Source organism: Cyphomyrmex costatus, unplaced genomic scaffold (genome assembly GCF_001594065.2).
Source record: "Cyphomyrmex costatus isolate MS0001 unplaced genomic scaffold, Ccosl1.0 scaffold273, whole genome shotgun sequence".
Classification (NCBI taxonomy): domain Eukaryota; kingdom Metazoa; phylum Arthropoda; class Insecta; order Hymenoptera; family Formicidae; genus Cyphomyrmex; species Cyphomyrmex costatus.
In genome coordinates, this window is record NW_017276833.1 from 1,308,049 (window position 1) to 1,329,392 (window position 21,344).

The following is a 21,344-nucleotide window of genomic DNA, read 5'->3' on the forward strand; positions in this document are numbered from 1 at the left end:
AAAAAAAAAAAAAAAAAAAAAAAAAAAAAAAGAGTCTCGTTTGAACTGTCAGGCGAGTCTGAGAAGTCTGTATATATAATCGAGTCAAGTCCCCCATAAATACCGTATCTATACTCAGCCCTGGGACCATTCACCTGCGGAATGAGAATCACTGGCCCCTACCTGGCTAGGAGAGCGGAGCGTGTCCTCGTAAAAGCGAGAGAGCGCGAGAGAGCGCGCGCGCGCGCGCTCGGGAGAGAGCGAGAGACAGAGATGTAGGCAGCCTCGTCGGTTTGAAGGGGATAGTTGAGGACGGAGGTAGGCGGTGTTTTAAAGAAGGACACCCGATATAGGAGGCATTGTACTCGGCGAACGAACCAGCGTCAGGCGCTTGGGTCCCAGGTGCTGGAGGGCAGTCGAGGCAGTCTACTCGCCACGAGCCCAGGGCACAGCGGTGGTACGTTGGCCTGTGCTTCCTCTTTGGCCAGTTGGCCCGTTCAGGTGTCATCACGCAAACGGCGGTGAACGCGTCGCGCGGTGAGTGCCGTACGTCGTCTCTCTTCCTCTCCGCATCCGTCTGCTGCGGGTTCCACGGAGAGGTTCACCACAAGAGAACTCATCCTCGTGTGGGAGGCGAAGACAGAAGACCGACGGCCGGGAGGAGAGGGAGGTAAAGAGAGTGAGAGAGAGAGAGAGAACTTCCTCTCGGTGGGTACTCTCGCGTGTCATCAGCCGCGCAGTGTCATAAACACCGTGGCAGTGCGACTCCGTCGCGTCAGTGGGTCGAGTCATTACGAGCGGATCCGCTCGCCTCGTCGTCCTCGGGGACACCGCGGGGAGCGGAAGGACGGTGCGCTCTGGCACAGGACAAGCGCCGCCTTGAGAGGGAAACCTGTTTGCACGGACGATGTTCCGATCCTGTGACTGACGCGAGAGGATAGGCCGCAGCGGGTTCAGGTAAACGCGGAAAAAGAGAGCCGCTCGTCGTCGGGCGTGCGATTTGGCGAACAAAAAAAAAAGAAAAAAGAGAGAGAGAGAGAGAGAGAGAGAGAGAGAGAAACGTGTCCACGCAAACCACCGTGTAATAATGAAAAGATACAGGGAGGTCTACCGCCCAGGTGCGTTCCCGACCAGGCACGGCGCGCGATGGAGGTGGAAGGATGGCAGAAGAGGGACGGTCTCTCTTTTAGAGTTAAAGTTGAAGATTTCCCTTGCCAACGCCGATCTCTTTTCCCCGCGAGAGCTGATGGATAACCCGTGTTCCTCGCGGTAAAGCGAAACGAATCGGCCTGTGTTGGTGCGCGTGCAATGTGCGGTTCCACGCGAGTCTCGCGTAAGAGTTAGTGAAGGCGTGATTTGCCGTACCTATACCGCGGTTCAGAAAATCCCATTCCCAAAGCCTTACGGAACAGGACGGTTTTCAGTATAAGCGGAGCCAATTCGAGTCATTGTACGCTCCCTACAGGGGAACGTACATTTTTCGTTGAGGTAATGAAGGTGAATCATTGCGTCGTTAATTCAGCGAGATAAGCTATCGCGACCCCAGTCATGTAATTTGGGGAACAGTTGACGAAATGTAATATGACGCGTTAAAGTCTACTGTAAACATTGTATCACATTATATGTAGTGCTATTAGCAATTCTGCGCTATATATAGACCGAGAGCGCTGTCGCACTTTCTCTCTTGTGATTTACAGATAGAGTAGAAATTAATAAAAGAGCGGTGATCGTTTTTCAATTAATTTTTGAAACGATCGGAAGTTGAATTGTTTTGATTAAAGGGGGGGAGGGGATTTCTGATAATGTAAATAATAAATTACATCATTATTCAAGTAGATTTTAAGTAGATGTTTTTTTGTAATCATGTTTTTTTTAATAATTTTGTATTCTTAGTTTAAAATTAAATATGTCAATATTTCCATAATTTTAATCTTAATTTGACTCTTACTTCGCCCTTTTATTGTTATTGATTATTATTTATATAAAGAGTCCTTGTTATTTTTCAATGTAATGTAAATAATAAAATTAATTATTTGAATTGTTTAAATAGATTGAAATCTAATTTTCCAGTTTATTTGAAACGGCGAACTTTTTACATAAACAGTGGAAGCTGATTTTCTTTTTATATATTTCGGTTTTTGTGAGAAATACAACTTTCTATAAGTATTCCAAAATTATTAGCCAATAGACCCTCAATACTGTTACACGAAGAAAAATGTTTGGTTGAATTAACTGGATTTCTGGTTAAATCCAGAATTCTAGTAGATTCAACGAGAAATTCAGTAGAGAGTTAATCAGTTTAATTTGTTTGTTTTGATTTGAATCATTTAGGCTTAAAGAGACCATCAATAATGTACTAAATAATTATGCAATAATATTAAATGTATATCTAGGAGCTTAAAGGATACTATTTTTTTTTTTTTACTATTATTTTTGTCCTCGCTAATTTTTGTTTAACATCAGAGAAACTTGGCGAAATTATCTTCTTCACATTCTATGAATATATACGTATATAATTACACCGAGCGACTCTGTTAAAGAAGAGTGATGATGATAGCATGCAGGAAGCTAAACACAGAGCTATCAGTCGGCTAGCTTCGCATGATATTTTATTCTACCAGTAAAATCCGTTGGCTATGCCTGTGGCGAATTTGGTTGAATGCACTGTTACACACGCACGTACGCACACCCTGGTGACCCGTACAAGCTGTTTGAACACAAATTTACTCAAACTGCTCGAGTATTTAGGTAAACGTGGTCCTATACGAGTGTTTTGACATAGCCCGGGATGGTCCGGCAGAAATGTTGTCGGACGACAACAGCTTACACGCTGTGTAGTTGCACCGCCATTGTAATCAATCGAATATCATTCGCATTCGAGCAACGTACGGTTTTAGTCAATTTGTGCGCACCAGTGCGCGCTATTGCTTCCAATCGAATCCATCACGGCGAGAGATACAAAAGGCGAGCTCGCCGATTCTTCCCCCCCCCCCCCCCCCCCAGAAACCCCCAGTAGTCATTATTTCCGAACATTGCGATTCCAAGTAATGGAAACTCGCGATCGAAAATTCCAACAGCCGTGGAAACACGCTGGCCGATTTGTGTAACATCGACGTGAATAGAAAAATATACCTCGGGTCTTAGTTGATAAGATCTTAAAGGGTCTTAGGCAATAAGATCAAATGAGAGGAAGGAAATTTCAACCGATGGAGTTTCTTTAGCCTTTGAGTAAGTAGGCGGCTTAAAGATACACAAATTGACGACCCTATTATATTACATTATGGTTAAATTTATATTAAAATAATTATATTCTATGTTAATTATATTCTTGAAAATAATGGATTTTAAGACTTCCGAGCATCTGGATAATAATTTCCTTTCTTCAAGACTTAAAGAAAACTAGCAGTGACGTAGCCATCCCATTTAGGCCTGATTCTACAATGTAAAATTAACTTTAATCTAGGTTCATTTACTAAAAATTAGAAAAAGACAAACAGCAAATTAAATCGAGATTAACACGTTGAGCGTCGGCGACGCGCATTGTGTGCCACATATTTCCGTGATTTCCAGCAATATACTAAAATAACTAATTAAGGGATTCTCAAATTGCATAAAAAAATAATAATTTCGAAATAAACTTGGATAGTTTCAAAAGGTTCGATTCCTGCGATTTATGAAAATTGGTCGGCGCTCAGAGTGTTAATCTTACATTTTTTGGTGGGACCAAAATTGTATTGGGAGTACAAATTAAACAAGATGAAAATATTCAAGGACTCTTAATATAACAATAATAATCAATAGAAATCGAAAGGGCGAAGCAACAGTTAAAAATAAAATTACATTTAAAATACTATTAAAATGTCAACATATTTTATTCTAAATTTAAAAAACAAATATGTTGACATTTTTTAATATTATTTTAAATGTAATTTTATTTTTATTATTGTGTATTGATTATTGAGTACAAATTAGTTCGGTCCGTTTTCCAAAAGATGATCGCCTCCAAAGACGAGTCATTTTTTCGAGATGTAATTCGAAAATTGCCTGAGAGATGGGAAAAAGTAGTAGCCATTTCATAGTTCATTCATTTTGTTTTGAAATATAAATGCATTTTTGAACACGAAAAACGGACCGAACTAATTTGTACGCCTAATATCTTAAAATTGTATCCGTTTCTATCAATGTAAATTAACTTTTTGAGCTTTAATCCCAGTTTAACTTACTCTTCTCCTCTTTTTGAAGAACTAGGAAAAGAGACAAAGAGTTAGGCCGGAATCAGACTACGCGTTGGAAGAATGAGATTGAAGACTGAAAGATTGAAGTTTGACCAATCGAAACAAAAGGGACTCAAAATTTCTTTCTCCTCTCGTTGGTGAAATTTTCATCTTTAATCTTTAATCTCGATCTTCAATGTGTCGTCTGATTCCGACCTTTTAGTAGTTGAACCGAGATCAACGCTAATCTTTCACATTACTGGCAGCGAGTCTCGAAAGTCGATCTCGCCGCCGGTGATTTTTTCGTCTAACAAACACCGTGAAGTTTTTTTTTTTTTTTTTACATCCTCGGCCCTTTCGCACATCACATTCGCCGTCTGTTGCGCAGCCGGGGCCTGTATATCGAACATCGACGGAACAGAGGTCCGGCTGAATTATTTCCCGAGCGGAGAAACGCAAAGAACGGAGCCGGACGCGAGTGCGACGAGGACGGATGACGACAGATGCGGCGGCGGCGGTGGGCTTCATCATGTGTGCCGCTGCCACCGCCGCTGCCGCCGCCGCCGCCGCCGTCGTCGACGTCGTCGCTGCAATGCGACATTCGACCATAATACCCGAGACACACACGCTTTCTCGGCCGTCACAAGCGTGCGGAACGCTCGTCTGTCGCGCCGCGCCGCGCCGAGACCCCGACGCCTCCCCGGCAGGTCTCTTTGTTCCCGCCCGTACGGTCGTTGTCTCTCGCTTGAATCGATACATATATATATATATAGAAGAGACAGACGGAGCGAATCGCGCCGGCAGTCAGCGAGCCGATACGATCCCGTCGCCGTCTCCGCTCCAACACGCGGCTCCCCTCTATTCGTCGAGAATTCGTCGGGGAGTCCCGCGCGGCAGTGGTCCCGAGTGCATTCCGGGGAGGGGAAAATCCTCCAAAGAGAGACGAGAAAGAAATTCGTCGGTCGGTCGGTCGGTCGGTCTCGGCGAGGAATTCTTTGTGGGAAAGGATCGCTCCGCGCGCCCGCATCGAATATCACAGATTGATTCTCGTGAACAGGAGGCGATTGTCCGTGCAGCGCCCGACTTCCGTAGCCGAGGGAGAAAAGTGGTCGGATACCGTCGGATATTTCGAGGAATGCCGATTCGCGCGGAGGAATCCAGGCTCGTGTCGAGATACACGTGGAAGATCGTCGAAGCGCGGGTATCGTTGCGATAAAATATACGGGCGGGGAGCAAGGGAGAAAAATGCGGAGAAGGGGGAACCGCACGGTGAATAGCTACTTCAAGGGCTCGGTTCTATAAAAATCCAGCTGCACACCGAGAGAAGCACGAGGAGGATCCTTCGAGGGGACAGCCGTGCAATAAAAAAAAAAAAAGGAAAGAAAGCATTCGAAAAGAAGAGCGGAGGAAGAAGGAATCGCAGTGAATGTTCTTTGAAGCGTTCGGTCCGAGGAGGTTCGAGAAGCAATCGGCTAAATTATTTCCAAGCTTCCGAGGGAGAGACTTGATTCTTTTTTTTTTTTTTTTAAAAAACGCAAGTAGAGCAATTAAAGGATATTTAACCGTGTCGAGGATCCGTCGACGATTGCTTAATTGGATCTATTCGAAAAAATTGCTACGAATCGAACATCACATCGAGTACCGACCAAAGTTCTCGAAAGCTGTAGACTGTGTTTTTTTGAGAAGACTCGGGAGATCGTTCGGATTCATCGTGCAACAAACCCCCCGCAACAAACAGCCCGCGGAAACAAAGGAGCCGCGAGGAAACGAAGCCTCGTGCTTCGATTGACCGCACTCCTCGTCGACGTGAGAAAAAGATCTCGCCGTTGCAGCGTCCGTTCAGACGAAGAGAACGAAGAGCGGGACGATCCAACGCGACGAGAGACACCGAAAGGCAACACACAACGACGACGACGACGACAACACGCCGCGAAGGTCGAACGTGACACACGGCGTAAACGCCGGTGCTACCAAATATTGTGATGCGCGGTCCGTCGTGACGCTCGGGACACGTCAGACTTTTGGTACGCGTGTCGCGGGGGATGACGAGCGCTTGTTACTACGTGAAGCGAAAAAACTGAGCGTTTTGTCGCGAGACGGGAAACACCTAAATGGTCCACGAGCTTCTGTCTCACGGATAAGAAGGGACGCCAGCGGAGATCGACGAAAATGAAGTGAGTAAATTAAAACACGACGGCGAAATTAGACGTGCCAAGAATAATGACGACTTCACTCATTCATGGACGAAAGTTCGACGAGTCTGATTTTACTTCGTCGGTGATTCGGCCATGTACTTTTTTACGTGTGAACTCTTCGAATGTGAAAAATGTGGATTATGTGATGGGAGTTTCGTTAATATTTGAATTTAATTAATTTATTGGGAGTACAAATTAGTTCGGTCCGTTTTCCAAAAGATAATCGCCTCCAACGACGAGTCATTTTTTCGAGATCGGATTCGAATAATTGCCTGAGAGATGGGAAGAAGTAGTAGCCATTTCATAGTTAATTCATTTTGTTTTGAAATAAAGGTTTTTTTTTTTGAACACAAGAAACGGACCGAACTAATTTGTACACCTAATAGAAAACAACGTTTCTTACTCATTAACATTATTATGAGAACAAAAAATGATGGAAAACCAAATACTTCATCAATATATAAAGGACAGAATTATTGAGAGGTCAAAGAATTTCAGAATGCAGCTATCTAGTCTAAAAAAATTGAAATAAAATGACTGATGTGCGAAGGCAGGATTTTGTTTAGGGGAGGGGGGACAAATTAAAATTGAGACTTTAAACTGGGGGGAGGGTGGGTATAAAATAATATAGATATAATAAAGGCAAGGAGCCAATAATGTAAATTGCATAACCAGAGCTTTTTCTTTTGTTTCGACTCCGATCGGGAGAAAAAGAAAAGAATTGGAAGTTACAGAAAAATTTTCTGAGAAAATCCGAGACAGCTAAATTTTTCCAGTTTGAAAAATTAATTTACAATTTTCAGAAAAAAGTAAATTAGTAAATTAAATGTACGGATTTTATGATTTATCTGCTAATTAATTAAACATTAGTTATATATATATTGAAAATAATTTTCAATGTTATTTTCAATGTAACTAATGTTTAATTAATTAGCAGATGAAGCAGATATACGTTTAATTTACTAGTTTATTTTTTTCTGAAAATTGTAAATTAATTTTTCAAACTGGAAAAATTTAGCTGCCTCGGATTTTCGCAGAAAATTTTTCTGTAACTTCCAATTCTTTTCTTTTTCAAAAATTAATTATGTCAAATCATGCGCGAGATTTGCTCAAGATTGTAAACGTGGAGTTCTCAAAATAAAAATTCTCGAACCAGTGGAGTTTTTATTATTGCTTCTGTGAGATGTAATCACCGAGAAACTTGAATATTCTCATTGATTCGAAAACTGTTGACATTTTGATGATCTTTACGAGAAACAAGACTGACTTTACTAGATTGATTAATCGGAGAATGCGTTGATTGAGAACTGTCTCAATTTAGATAAGCAAATTCGATGAAGCGAACACATCATCTTTGTCTTTACTAAAAGTTTTATACAGCAAATTGGTGGCAAACCTTCCGATGCGCGAAGCGATGTGAAGTTTGTACCGACAAACCTTGCTTAACAATGTGCGAGACAAATAACGGAACAGACATTGTTCTGCATGGCGTAACACACGTAGAACTTATCCAGCGTTTCCCCATCGAGAAAAAACTATTTCTGTAAATTCCGATGAGAGAAGATACCGTCAATTCATAGCATATACTATTTTTATTGCTCGAATTAAAATGTTTATCCATATTACAGAGAATTAATACTTAATATAAATAATATAATATATATATTTCGTTTTTATTTAAAAAAAATATCTCAATTTTATTTTTATAAAACAAATAATAATTATTTGTTTAGTAAACTTAGAGGATAAAAAATTAAAAAAATGTTTACGCGCTTATTTTTTTTGTTTTTTTTTCTATTAAACCTGGATATATCTATATAAAAAATATAAATGAAAAATACACAATTCAAAATTAATCTATAACAAAAAAATACATCGTTGAAAAAAAAAAAGTTAAAAAAAAGAGAGGTGAATGTTTATTCCGCGTGGCGGCTTTTGGCGCGTATACTTTTTAATAGGCAACAAACGAATTATGATTCGATCCATGAAGGTCTTCCTGTGTCTCGAATCCTTAGGCGTGCATTCACTTGAACGTGACTGAAAAAATGCTGGTTAGAAAGTGCCAGGGTGATTCATACCTGTGTGCATTGCTGCGTACGTTTACCGAGTGTTCCATCTATTTGAATGCAGTCTTTTTGTGGACGTCATTTCGAAAATGGACGCCTTTCTCGAAGGAAAAAAATATCATCTCCCGCATCTTTTGCAATTTTGGAAATATTCTGAGACACACAAATCTCAAGCTGCAAATCCCGGCAGGTTGTTATCGCCGTGTCGTAGGATTCTAATGTAATCGCAAATCCTTTAGCACCTCTAAATAAAACATCCGTTAATGCGTATTATCTTCAAAAGTACTATCTTCAAATTATTATCTTCAAATTACGTAGAAATTATTGTCTTCAAATTATGTAGAAATCCCTTTTTTTTTTTTATCGAGTTTCACTGAACTTCCTGTTCCGTATATTAATTTTAAAACTAGATGTTTTATCGACATATATGATTAATTTATCAATAGATATCCTTCCGACAATAGTATTATCTTCAAATTATGCAGAAATTCTTTTTTTTTTCATCGGGTTTCACTGAACTTCCTGTTTCGTATGTTAATTTTAAAACCAGAGGTTTTATCGACATATACGATTAATTTATCAATAGATATCCTTCCGACAATATCTTTTAATCTTGAATGACACTTTTTTCTCTCTTCCTCATCGATACTTTCTTAATCTATATTTATTTAGATTGAGATTAGTTTGAGTTAAAACGTTAAGAAAATATTCGCGACCATCCAATGAATGTTTGAACTTCCAGTGTTATTAAGGGATTACAAAGGTGTGCCTTTACGTGCCGCTGCTGAAAAATTCCGGGTTCTAAAAACACCCTCGGTGAATAGAATCGAGAATACGTGAAACGCGTCAATAATCTGTCGAGACTGCAACTCGTCACGAATGTCTTTTTTTCCCCGTGATTTGCATGCAGCACGTGTTTACACGTTTGTTGTGTTTCCACAGAATGGCTCCCGCAGGGACACCTTCATCAAATGGAGGTCTACCACCGCCTGTAGGACCTGCACTGACCGGCACGTCGTTTGCCAATTATAAAAGGACTTGGTGGAGGAAAGTAGCCCCCTGCTTGGCGTTTCTCGCCGCCTTTTCCACCGCTATGGTTCTGCTTCTTGTCTGGAGCGAAGCTGCGGCTTTGAGGTAAAAAAAAATTGCCGCTTTTTACTCTCTTACGTTAAATTAAATGTTTTTTTTTTTTTTTCATTAAAGAAAAATATGAATTTTATTTATTATATTAATATATTAATTTAAGAACATGTGACGTTGATTATAAAACAATAAGAGTGATACTACGTATAAATCTATCAAATTTTTATGAAACATTTAACACCATATCATGCAGTCTCATTACTCGGTATTTTTAATTACTCGGAATCCTTGATTTATCTCTTTCATACGTAAAATCCTACCGTTCTGTATGTCGCAAAGCCTGCAGGCGACTCCGCGATCCACTGTACATTGTGGAAGCGATCGGATTTCGGCGAGCTTGTGTGGAAATTTATACTCCTCGCTTCTTTTTTACTCCGCCGAGAGAGGATTACACGATCGAGCTCTAGATTATGCAAGATTGAACACCACTGGCGTGGCTTAAAGCGGATGTTCCGTTATAGGAGACAGGCGTTTGACGCGAACATGACTAGAGACTACGTGTTGGACAGCGTCTCGATGGACAATCCGCAATTGGTCGCGTACATACGGCAAGTGCATTTGAAACCGACTACTCGTCTGGATCCATTGAACGCCAATCAGACGTCAGAGGAGAAGTACGTGGCCTCTTTGTCGCAGGGGAAGCGCGAGGGTATCTACGCGGAGTACATCAGCAGGGTGAGGAATCTTTCGTTTCCACCCTCGGGGAGGGTGATTAATGTCTCACGTGTCACCGTTGCGCACATCGAGAATCTCATCCCTCTAATGTGACGGCGTAATATCTCTGTTCGTGAAACTTGCGGTTTACACGGACGATGAAGAATAATGGGTAGTCCGTATTGCGCGGGATGTTCTAAAATCCTTAATTACTCGATCAATTTCTGGGTGATCTTTCATTAATTAAAAAGTCCGGCCATCGACAATTTTCCAAGTATAAGCGGCTGAAGACGATGAGGTTTCCGCGAAGCAAGTCTTCGTAATTAAATAACCGCGTTTTGCAGTTCAAGTGCTTTTTAGAAATTTTAATTTCAGCTTTAGTATTATTGAGTTATTTATAATTAATTGTTGAAAAAGTTACAATAAATGATGATTCTTCAAAAAATTTTCTTTAGGAAAATATGAAATATTCTCTTTTTTTCTCTGCTCTCTTTAAATTAAAATTGAAATTAAAATGAGCAATTTTGGAGTATTTTCAATAAAATTACAATTTTCCAGATTATTTCATATGTCGATGTTACGCTTTCGTGAATTTTTAAGAGTGCACGTAAAGTATATAACATGACACATAATACGCAAGCACCACGAGCATATTTTTTTCAAAAAACTCAGAATAGAATTCTTCGGAGTGGAAAATTTACGTCCTCTTACATACGCCCTCTTCCTTGCGGCTTATCAAGTTTTAAATTAAATTAAGACCAAATAGGTATATTGGTGCTTCAACAGTCTCGAAAGTTCGCTTCAGATACCGCACGGCCGCGCTACCAATTCTTTATCGCCCGCGATAGTACACCGTAACATTAGCGAAACACGCAAAAGCAGCGGATCGCCGTCAGCACGCGACTAGTTAAAAATAGATGAGCGAGATAGATGAGCCGGGTATCTCTCCATGCTCTTTCCAATTCATCTTATTTTGTTGGGAGCGGGAATTAGGCCGGCGCGAGAACGAGGCCAATTTACCTTCTTATCGCGATTCAGGCCCGCAAATCCGTCACCGTCGGGTATCACTTTTTTTTTTTTTTTTTTTTTTTTCAGATAGGTGCGATCTCTAGCACCGCTTGGCTAGAATCCAATCTGAACTGGCGCGGTGTCCTGATACTCACCGAGCCCAAGAGCTTCTTCGAAGCCCAACGAAGTACCAGGCACCCGCGATCGAGGGTCCTCCATGCCTGTCTCAGCACGGACACGGATACCAAAGAGGTGAGAAAGCGGTGATAGGTCGTCACGGAGAAGGGCGATGATGAATTGAAAGTAAGAATATGTGCCTCACGTACGCGAATGGCATTGCAGATAAAGTACCATCAGGAATCGGAGGTCCAGGTCACCAAGCTAGGCGACGGTCCTAACAGCCTCGTGTCGTCGGACGATGGTTTTCCTACCACTAGACTCAAGTGCTTTCCTCTCTACAGCGTGCTGCTGGCGTACAATGCCACGATCTTGGATTACTTGAGTCTTGACAGTCCCGACGCTCCCGATGGCCAGGTAAACGATATAAATTTAATAATCCAGAGTCCTCGAAATGTAACTTTTACAATATTTTTCCAATTAAAAATTTTTATATTATTTGCTCGCGTCTAGAAAAGTATACCTATATATATATATATATGTATCTACTTTTGTTTTCTTTAGTAAAAAAAGATATAATTTTACGACGAGATATTAAGATTCAGATTTATAATTATTATATATACGTCAGAAATATTATATTTTTTTGTAATATGATAATTTGTTGATTGAAAACACGTACGAGGTTTAGAATCGCGATCGATCGGAGAGTTATAAAAATACAAAGCCGGTAACAAGCGTCGCAAAGGCTTATCGTAAGGGTAGTTGAAAATTATCGCAGGTACTCGATACCATCCCATGGGACATCATAAAAATATCGATACTGTCGATACGATGGAGTCCTCATCACAGCGAGGCGGAGACCAAGAGTTTCATCGACAAGATGACCAGCCGGAGGTACAAGCTCGTACACACGACAGACACCGGGAAGTCGATTTTCTTGTACGACACTCTCCTTAAGATTTGACTGAGGTTACAGAATGGTATGGATATATAAATATAGGATATATGAAATAATTTGAGCGACTCGAGAGACAACCCACCTTACCGCACCTTCGATCCGTTCTTAATATTTTATTTCACCGCCTGGAAATATTCCTTTCATTTGCAGCGCGATATCATGCAAAGGTCGTAAAAGAACAACTCGTTACGGTAACGAGGATCCCAGACGTAATCAATCGCGAAATTCGTTTTGCGCCGAATTCCCCCAGTTTATTAGTTCCTTTATTTAAGGATAAAACTCGTCGCTTTCACGATTCATAGAACAATGTTTATCCACGATAACGAGTTTACTGATAACGATCATCAATCGAATCTCGAGGGACTAATGAGTTCAAGAACTTCCTATCGAAAGTACTACGATCGTATCTTGAGAATTTCAACTGTCTAAGTTAAAAGTCAAAACTGTAAGTAATTGTAGATTCGGGACTTTGATTTTGTGACTACTCAAGAATTCTCCGAGTTCTAAATTGAAGTTAAGAACGTTGGAATCAAGTTTCGAACGGCCACAAGTTCGAGTCGTGATTTCAACTTGAGGTTTGAGCTTCGAGGTGTCTCAGATATCGATACAACTTTTTCTCTCACAGCGGAAACGGGAAAAGTGAACATTTTTATGTGTGTGTATATATATGTATAAAAAATTTCACTCTTTATGTTTCTGGCTAGGAGAAAAGTTAGGGGGAAAAAAAATGACTTCAACGCTTTAAATCACGTCAGATTTGAGAATATCCTCGAGCTACACATGTGACTTCTTTGCGAGTTATCCTTATTTCCTGAGGATCAAATTGTAATTATGAATTCAAGACTTGAATTCCATTAGACTCGAGGAATCGTAGATTCACATCAATTCTCGGCATTCTCGATATGCATCGAATGTGAAGGATTAAAGTATGGAATATAAAGATTTCTCTCCTCGATCGCGAGCAAAATATGTTGGTATTCTAAGCGCGCGTATATATTTTGCGGTCGTATACGACGGAATATGAGCACATGAGCCACGTGCGAGTCGTTAAACCTCCTTCGGATATTTGTGATTCTCTGTGTCTTAGATCTGCGTCTTACATCTGTGTTTTATCGCGAGACGTGCCACGATTTCTCTCTTGTTTTCAGTTTTCGTGTCGATGATTACCGAGTCAGATGGATCTTTTTATTTCTTTCTATTTCTGATAACGACACAAACAGTACAGAGAACTCGCAGAAATGCAGAATCGCTCGTTAGGTATTTCCTACGACATCTCACTTTCTTCGCGACGCCATTACATAATACTCTGTTTATTTCGTAGATATCGCGAATTTATTTCGTAGACGCGCGAATGATCAACGAAAATTAACACAAATGATTATTACAATAATAACATAGTTACATTTTCAATAAAAACAAAGGAAATATCCAGATTAGGAAGTAGTCGATAGAGATTCAGAAACACGACAGTTTGTACCAATTCCTGTTTAACTCCATACCTCAAACTGCTCCGAAGAAAAATACTAAATTTTAATAAACATTTGTTTGAATAGTTTTGAGTAAATATTTACTAAGTATAAACATATATTTATTTGATATAAAAACTATTTAACTATATATTTAACTACCATTTTTTATTCAGTAATATAGATAATATTTATTTATAATATTATAATAAATATTTATTTACTGTAAACTAAATGTTTACTTAGTACTATTCAAAGAAATATGTATTAAGATTTAGTAAATTTTTTTTATTGTGTGCAGTACATATTTATGTTCGCAGAACGATGGCGATATATGATGTGTCATTTCTTGTCATTTTGTTCATCATTTCTTTCCATCTCTATTATACCAATAGAAAATAATGTGATGTTAATTTAATAGAAAATATTTGTTAAATATAGATTGTCAAATTGACATTTTCGCGCGATGAATATTCGAAGTTAATTTGTGCTTCCTGTCGCGTACGTTGAGTTTGCACAATGTAACGTAAAATTAGTTTTACGTTAGAAGAAAGGAAAAGCAGGCGGATGAAACCGTAGCGAAAAATGAATTTCTCTGAGCTAAACAAACGCCTCGTTTAATCTTGTCTTCGTAACGATCCCTTCCCTCCCTTCCGTCCTCTTCGCAATCGTTGCGATACAGAAATCGCCGTCGGCCATTTAAAGCTCCGCAGTTTCGTGGATCTGGCGATTATAAAGGAGGAATCTTCGCTGAGGGACGATTCTGAGACTCGGGATTGATACGAGGATTGATCCGATAATTCAGCGGAGAATCATGATCGCTTAATGGTCCGAGAAAATCCACTCGAAAATCCGACTTCGATAAATCTCGCTTGGAGAGCTCGAGTCGAGATCTCCAAGCGTCCGCGACGTTTAATCTTTCTTCCGGGAGAAAGACGCAAAATGGAAAAAAGAAATTACGAGAAGAAACCTCGCCTCCCGCCCCCCTCCCCCCTCCCCTCCCCGTACGATTTTACGGTAGCGCGGTTTTTTAGAATTTAGGGAACCAAGCTAGTATATGTAACTATAACTTGAGTGTTTTACGCAGGATGCGACGATTTTACTTTTTAAGGGAATATTGAACGCGGAAATCACCATCCCGCGCACAACGCCGATGCGCGTTATCGCGTGTGATAAGAGCGAGCAAGTTAATTTCCAGGTATATTTTCCAAGCTCCCGCATTCTCGCGCCGCGCAAATACTAATAATTTCTACCCAAAAGGAGCGACGGTCCGAATCTCATTGTGTATATATATCTCTGCATCACGTACACACACACACACACACACACACTACTTCCTCTAGCGTGTCACCTACATACATTGAGTGGATCAAATTGCGGTAGATGGAACGATAATCCACGAACTTCGATCCACATTATTGATCGTGGAACTCGGAAACGACACACCCGCTATTCAGTGCTACACGTGCGACGTAGAATGGGGACGTAATACCTAAATGGGCTTGATTGTAGAAAGCTCACGAAACACAGGCCTTATTAGCGCGTAAGGTGATATTTTCTTAAAGCATTGTAGCGATAAGCAACACCAACCTGCGCAAGTGGTTCTTGCGTTTAAATTAATAAGTTATATCTTCGTTCGCAGCGCAGAGAACACTTTTGGAACTTAAAGTGAGATAGGCGCGTATGTTTGATGTTTGGTAAAAAAAAGATGAGAAGGAGAGTTACGAGTGCGGTCTGCAGTGCAAAAATAAAAAACAGGCTTTATGTGTTTTTTTTTTTATTTTAGACGTATCTATTGGAGACTCTCCTTTTTTCTTACATTAAAATCGTTAGTTATAAATTATAAATCATTTCTAATATTTTGGGTGAGAAATCAGCTTACTTTTTTTTTTTTATCGATAATCCATTTTCGAGTGAGAGTATTCTTCGAGAAGAAAATTAATTTACCTTCGAAGTATTAAATTTCGGTCTCTAAGACTCTTAAATTTCTCCTCGAAACTTGTGAGAAGGTTTTTATTTATCAAAAATTGCGGATTCGATATTCGAAGATGTAACGTAAGCTCGGGGATTATTATACAAAGTGCGTATAAAAGATAAGAATGCGTAATCTAAATTAAGGTATTAGCTTTGCATTATTTAGGATTTAGGTGTATTTTAGTTACTTGATAATTCTGAGCAACGTGAGAACTACTTGTATTCGTGTGGCACGTTTAACGCTAAAATGATAATCCGTAATAATGATAATCTGTAATTATGATAATCTAAATAACAGTACAATTGTTCATTCTTAGCGAATTTAAATTGCACATTGGATTATCAGCAGTGAGGATAAGATGCCTTTAACATTAAACGTACACCACGAAAGCGGGATTTCTGATTTAAAATCCCATTAACATGATTGCGATTGTAAAGTTCATTAGGAACGTTCAACACGACAGATACTTAATAATGCGATTTTCTTTGCATCGATCATAGCTTCGTTGCGACGATCATCCAATTATTTTCATTGTTAATCGCGCAAACGCGCAGCATTTGAATTTTCGCAAAGTGCATTATTCGCGCAGCGGTTAGTCTTCTCTTGATGATCAAGGAATTCGGTTTCAAAATTTTATGATAAAATATTTGGAAATCACAGATTTATAAGAATCCAATGACTTAAGAGAATTTGAGATTTTAATTCAAGAGAAGATATTTTGGGATGGACAGTGAACATTTATACATCTGGAATTGAAATTGTAGTTTTGGACGTAGAATCTCACTCTCTTTGCTATTTAATTTTTTGTACAGATGGAACTTTATTATGTATAAAGAAGTCACATATATTAGCGTAATATATAATAATATTTAGTTTTTTAATAATATGATTAATTAATTTAACAAAGTAAGTACATATTAATAGTAGACGTTCCTTCTATATAAATAAGTAAGTAACAATATGTGTAAAATATAATATGGTTCAAGATACAATTTAATTCTGGAAGCGAAAATTTCACTGTATTAAACAAATACGTGGGTATTTATTTAGTGCCGCAATTTTAATAAACATGTAGAGACATACAATGTCGTATATTAAAATTTTCATATTTGGCGAATAATTTTGGGTCACAAGTATATTATTTATTCAATTGTTACGCGCGCTCGCGAATATGCACTTCACGAATTTAGCATTCAGCAGCGCGATTTCATTTTGTAAATCTTTCATTTATTCGTAAGAATAATCCGCTTTCCTTGCCGCTTTATCGAAAGAACCATTCCATAATTATTAATTCGCATACTTCTCTTTTTCCTCCCGCCAATTTCTGTATGCAGTATCGACTTCATTGTATTACCTATGCGGTTTTTCCGGGAGACTTTTCTTACTTTTGTTTATACTTTTTTTACAACGTATTGTAACTCGTAGGTTTGACGTGATAAATAAGGCTGCTCGCGTTTCTATCCTGCGAAGGGCAGCCAATCCCTTTCGAAAAAAAAAAAAGCGCAATAAATTTGGATATTATATTTTGATGTGAGAGATTACTTATTGACCTTCATCCCTTGTAAGCTTTCTTGGAATTTGTCTATTTATTGTTGTTCACCCTATTTTTCCTCATACTTGTTAAGGGCTGCACAGAATAACAGGAACAGGGAACAGAAAATTGAATTTCAACCTATCAGAATATATTGTTTCTTAGGTCGAAATTCTTATTCTCTGTTCTTTTTATTCTGCGTAGACCCTTCAGAATTCTGAATCCTCACTTTAGCCATATTGCATCGTGACAAGTGAGAGATACGTTATAAGCGACATGTTGATATTTCTTACATATCATTTACAAATGAAGACAATTTGGATAAAGTGGAATAATGAAATAGCTGTAAAAACACTCGTAAAAATGGGCTAAGACTATCATTATTCCCCTTAGACAGTAAATAGTCGTAAAAGGCACGTAAAGTGCGTTTATTAGTTTTTATTGAATGCGCATGCGTAGCCTATTCTCACTTCACGAACGTTTTCATTATGCCATTTTTTATTTAAATTGCCTTTATTTATAGATACAAGAAAAATTGATGCGTTATTTCTCGCTTGTGATGTTACGATTCAATAGAGATGAGGTGAGTACTCGGAATCTTAACCCAGACTTTAACTCTTCGGAGAACGGTGGCCACAGATCATTCTTGATCCGTACGCTCTTAGCAATCAAAAAGTCGCTTTGCACATAATAATTTGTAAAAAGCAACAATTTTTAAGTTTTAAAAATGTTCTACATGTTTGCAATGTATAATATAAAAGGAGATAATTTTTAAAAACTAACCAATACATCAATAGCCTGAATTTCACTAATCAAAAATTAGTACCTCGTTAACAAACGCGCTGTAATTTATTAATTTAAGTTCCTTTTGCACGCAATAAGTAAAATCACTTGTTATATTTTAAAGAAATTTTTTTTACCACTTTTAAGCTGGAAAATTGCGTTTCCTTGTTCTTCTATCTTTTTATCATCTTTGAATAATGTAATTTTATTTTAATGTTAAAATAAGAACAGAAATAAGTAGATCAAAAAAGGACTCTCGATATTAAAATAATACAATTGTGTGATATCATGGCGAATAACAGTCCACGAATAAGATTAAGTAAACGTTATAAAACTAAAAAATGTGTATCAAATGATAAAAGATAACTGTTAATAAACTAAGTCAATATATATTTAATAAAATTACATTACGTTTCGGCTACAAATTCGAGCCCTCTTCAGATGTAAAGAATACAATAAAAAAATACGCTACGTAAAAAAAATTTTTATATGAAACGTAACGGAAAATGGAAAACACAAATAAAGAAAATATATGATATCGATGAAATGGTAGTGTTGGATGAAATACTTGAAACGAAGGAAACGAAAATTGCTCGCCAATTGATTGCAAGACCGATTGAGAAAAGACTCCGTCGTACCCAATCCAAATATCGGTAACACATGTCAATGTAAATCTCATCGATAGTTTAACGATCCAAAAATATCCGATATCCATAGTCAGAAAATAAGAAATCTCCATGATGTCAAAAAATAATTATTAAACGTTAAACTGTTATAGAGACACAATCATGAATCATATAAGTTTCTATAACAACAGTATAACGAAGTTTTACTTCGTAATTACTACACAGCTTAAAAGAATGCATGAAATTTCTGCCAGGGTATTAACAGTTATTTTTTATCGTTTGATACACACACTTTTCAGTTTTATAAAGTTTACTTAATCTTATTCGTGGACTCCTCGATGTCACACAATTGTATTACGTTAAAATAAGAGAAAAATATTTATTTGTTCTGGAGACTTCATTATGTGGTTATTAAAGAAAGAACATCCAATCGATAAATAAATTCCCCGAAGTATATGCATTTCTCGCTTAAAAATCGAGAAAAAATATTTATATAGCTGTTTCAATATCTATAATGCTCGTGCATCGATTTTTCACCATTTCCGCAAAGATAATAGATAAAACATGATCACTCTTTGATATCGACTCGCGATCAAATATATAACTGATTTGCTAGCGTGATTTTATTGCGATTCTTATTGAGTATGTCTTATCTAACGTGTATTATCAAACATTCTGTTTAAAATAGAAAATCCGTAGCGGATAGTTATTTTCTGAAATGAATATTTGTCGTATAGAAAGAAATATTTATTGCAATTTTAAATTAAAAGAAAACCTTTTTTTCGTATTAAAGTCAAAATCTACCGATTTCTCTCTCTTGTGTGTTTTTGATATAACATAAAATTGCGTTAAAGTACGATAACGTGGTATTATTTGAATCTCGAAATGTTGTCGCTCGCGAGAGGTATGAAAGTGATGAATTACGTATTACCCATTCATTAAGTATTTCCATAATTAAATACAGTGCGCGATTTATCAGAGAAACGCATGTCATGGAAAATTTTATCGACAACACTATGCCGCGTTTAATCCTGCGACGAATGACGGCGCGGCTATCGTTGTGTCCTGTGATCGGTTTAATTTACGCTTATTAAATGACAAGCGGGCGTTCGTTTGACAGAAGTTATTGGCACAGATAATAATCGTGTATTGCATATAAATTAATTTAGTTAAATTGACCTCATTATTGCTGTTAAATTTATCGCAAGATTTGCAATTGCGTCAAAATTATGTTAAATGCAATGAAACGAGCTTTAACGACAATTTCGATAAGAAAGTTTTTTCTTAAATCTTTTTCGGGATTTAGGCAAATTTTAGGAATGTTTTTTTTTTTTATCAAAAAACGAATAGTTAGGATCGATAAATTTTGATTATAATTAAGTAGAAGTAATTGAATGGGTTTTTTGTATTTACAATCATATTTTGCTATTCATAATAAATATGTAGTATTAATTTTAAACGTACGAAATACATTATTAAATAGAAATTAAAATTAAATGACAATCAATAAGATTTGATCCTTATTTCAAACAATTTTACAACTTACATTCTTACAAGTTTTTGCTTTAAAATATTAGATAAAGTTTGTTGAGATCTAATGACTTGTAATTATGTGTGTAATCGCTGCGTAGGAGGAAAGTAATATTTATCCTCTCTCTGCGTTACGATACGCTAATACGGATTAAAATTTTTCACATTAAAGTGGACAGATCGTAGCTGCGGGAAAAGCGAGGAAGAAATATATATGATGAAAATGCCTTGACAGTGGTCTTCACGAGGTGAAACGTGCGAAATGGCGCGAGAAAGTTCAACGAGTTACACACAATGCGGTGTATCTCGGATGCATCCGCTTGCACTTCTCACGAGGAGAATGCAATAATCTACGTCAGCGAGCTGTTTCCGTTTGGGAAACTCGAAGGAGAACACGTCGGACGTGTGGAAAGGAAGAGATGGAGGACGCGTGTTAAACGAGAAATTCGACTCGACAGTGTGGGGAAAATTGAGAATTGCGCTTTGTAAGCGATTGAAATCGGATTGAAGTGCCTGTCATACGACTAGAAGCGAGACTCGCCAGTTAAAGGTAAGCGGCCGCGAGACTTTTATTCCTCTCTTGCAAATCCGTGGGGCTTTTGCCGTCGGGGATGTTTCGTTTATGAAAATCGGACGAGCCGCGTGTTGCGGGATGTTGTATGGTTTGCCGCGATTACACATTGGACACATTTGTTTATTCGATTAAATATTCCATAAATTCGACTCACGAATTTCGCCACATTGTCGCATAAAATAAATTATCATTTGCGGTTCGTTTATACGCATCCTTCTGTTTTTGATGTGATGAAACGTACACGTTCACACGCGTAATTTTCGATTCGCGCCAATTAATTCATCGTTATTCCTACAAATTGTTTTGACAAAATTTCACGTGTTTAAAAATACTCTTTACATTTAAAATTGTTGTGCAAGTGTTAAATATTTTCATAATAAATTTTCAGTATAAAATAATTGAAATTATTTTTGGGACAAACAAAATGAGAGGTTAGAAGGAAAGATATTTTCAAAAAGACTTCCTCTCTTTATATTTCTTCCTCTATTTTTCTTTCTATTTAAATTTCGTTATATTAATGTC

General features: G+C 38.0%; 1 protein-coding gene across 1 annotated transcript; it reads left to right on the forward strand.

The window, feature by feature from the left end:
* The first annotated feature begins 9,397 nt into the window (after positions 1-9,397).
* LOC108774752 (protein Star) lies at positions 9,398-12,581 on the forward strand. Its single transcript, XM_018540932.1, has 5 exons — positions 9,398-9,588; positions 10,059-10,272; positions 11,347-11,511; positions 11,602-11,793; positions 12,158-12,581. Exons 1-5 carry the CDS (start codon positions 9,398-9,400, stop codon positions 12,341-12,343), a joined length of 948 nt encoding a protein of 315 aa, XP_018396434.1. The 3' UTR covers positions 12,344-12,581.
* Positions 12,582-21,344: the final 8,763 nt, after the last annotated feature.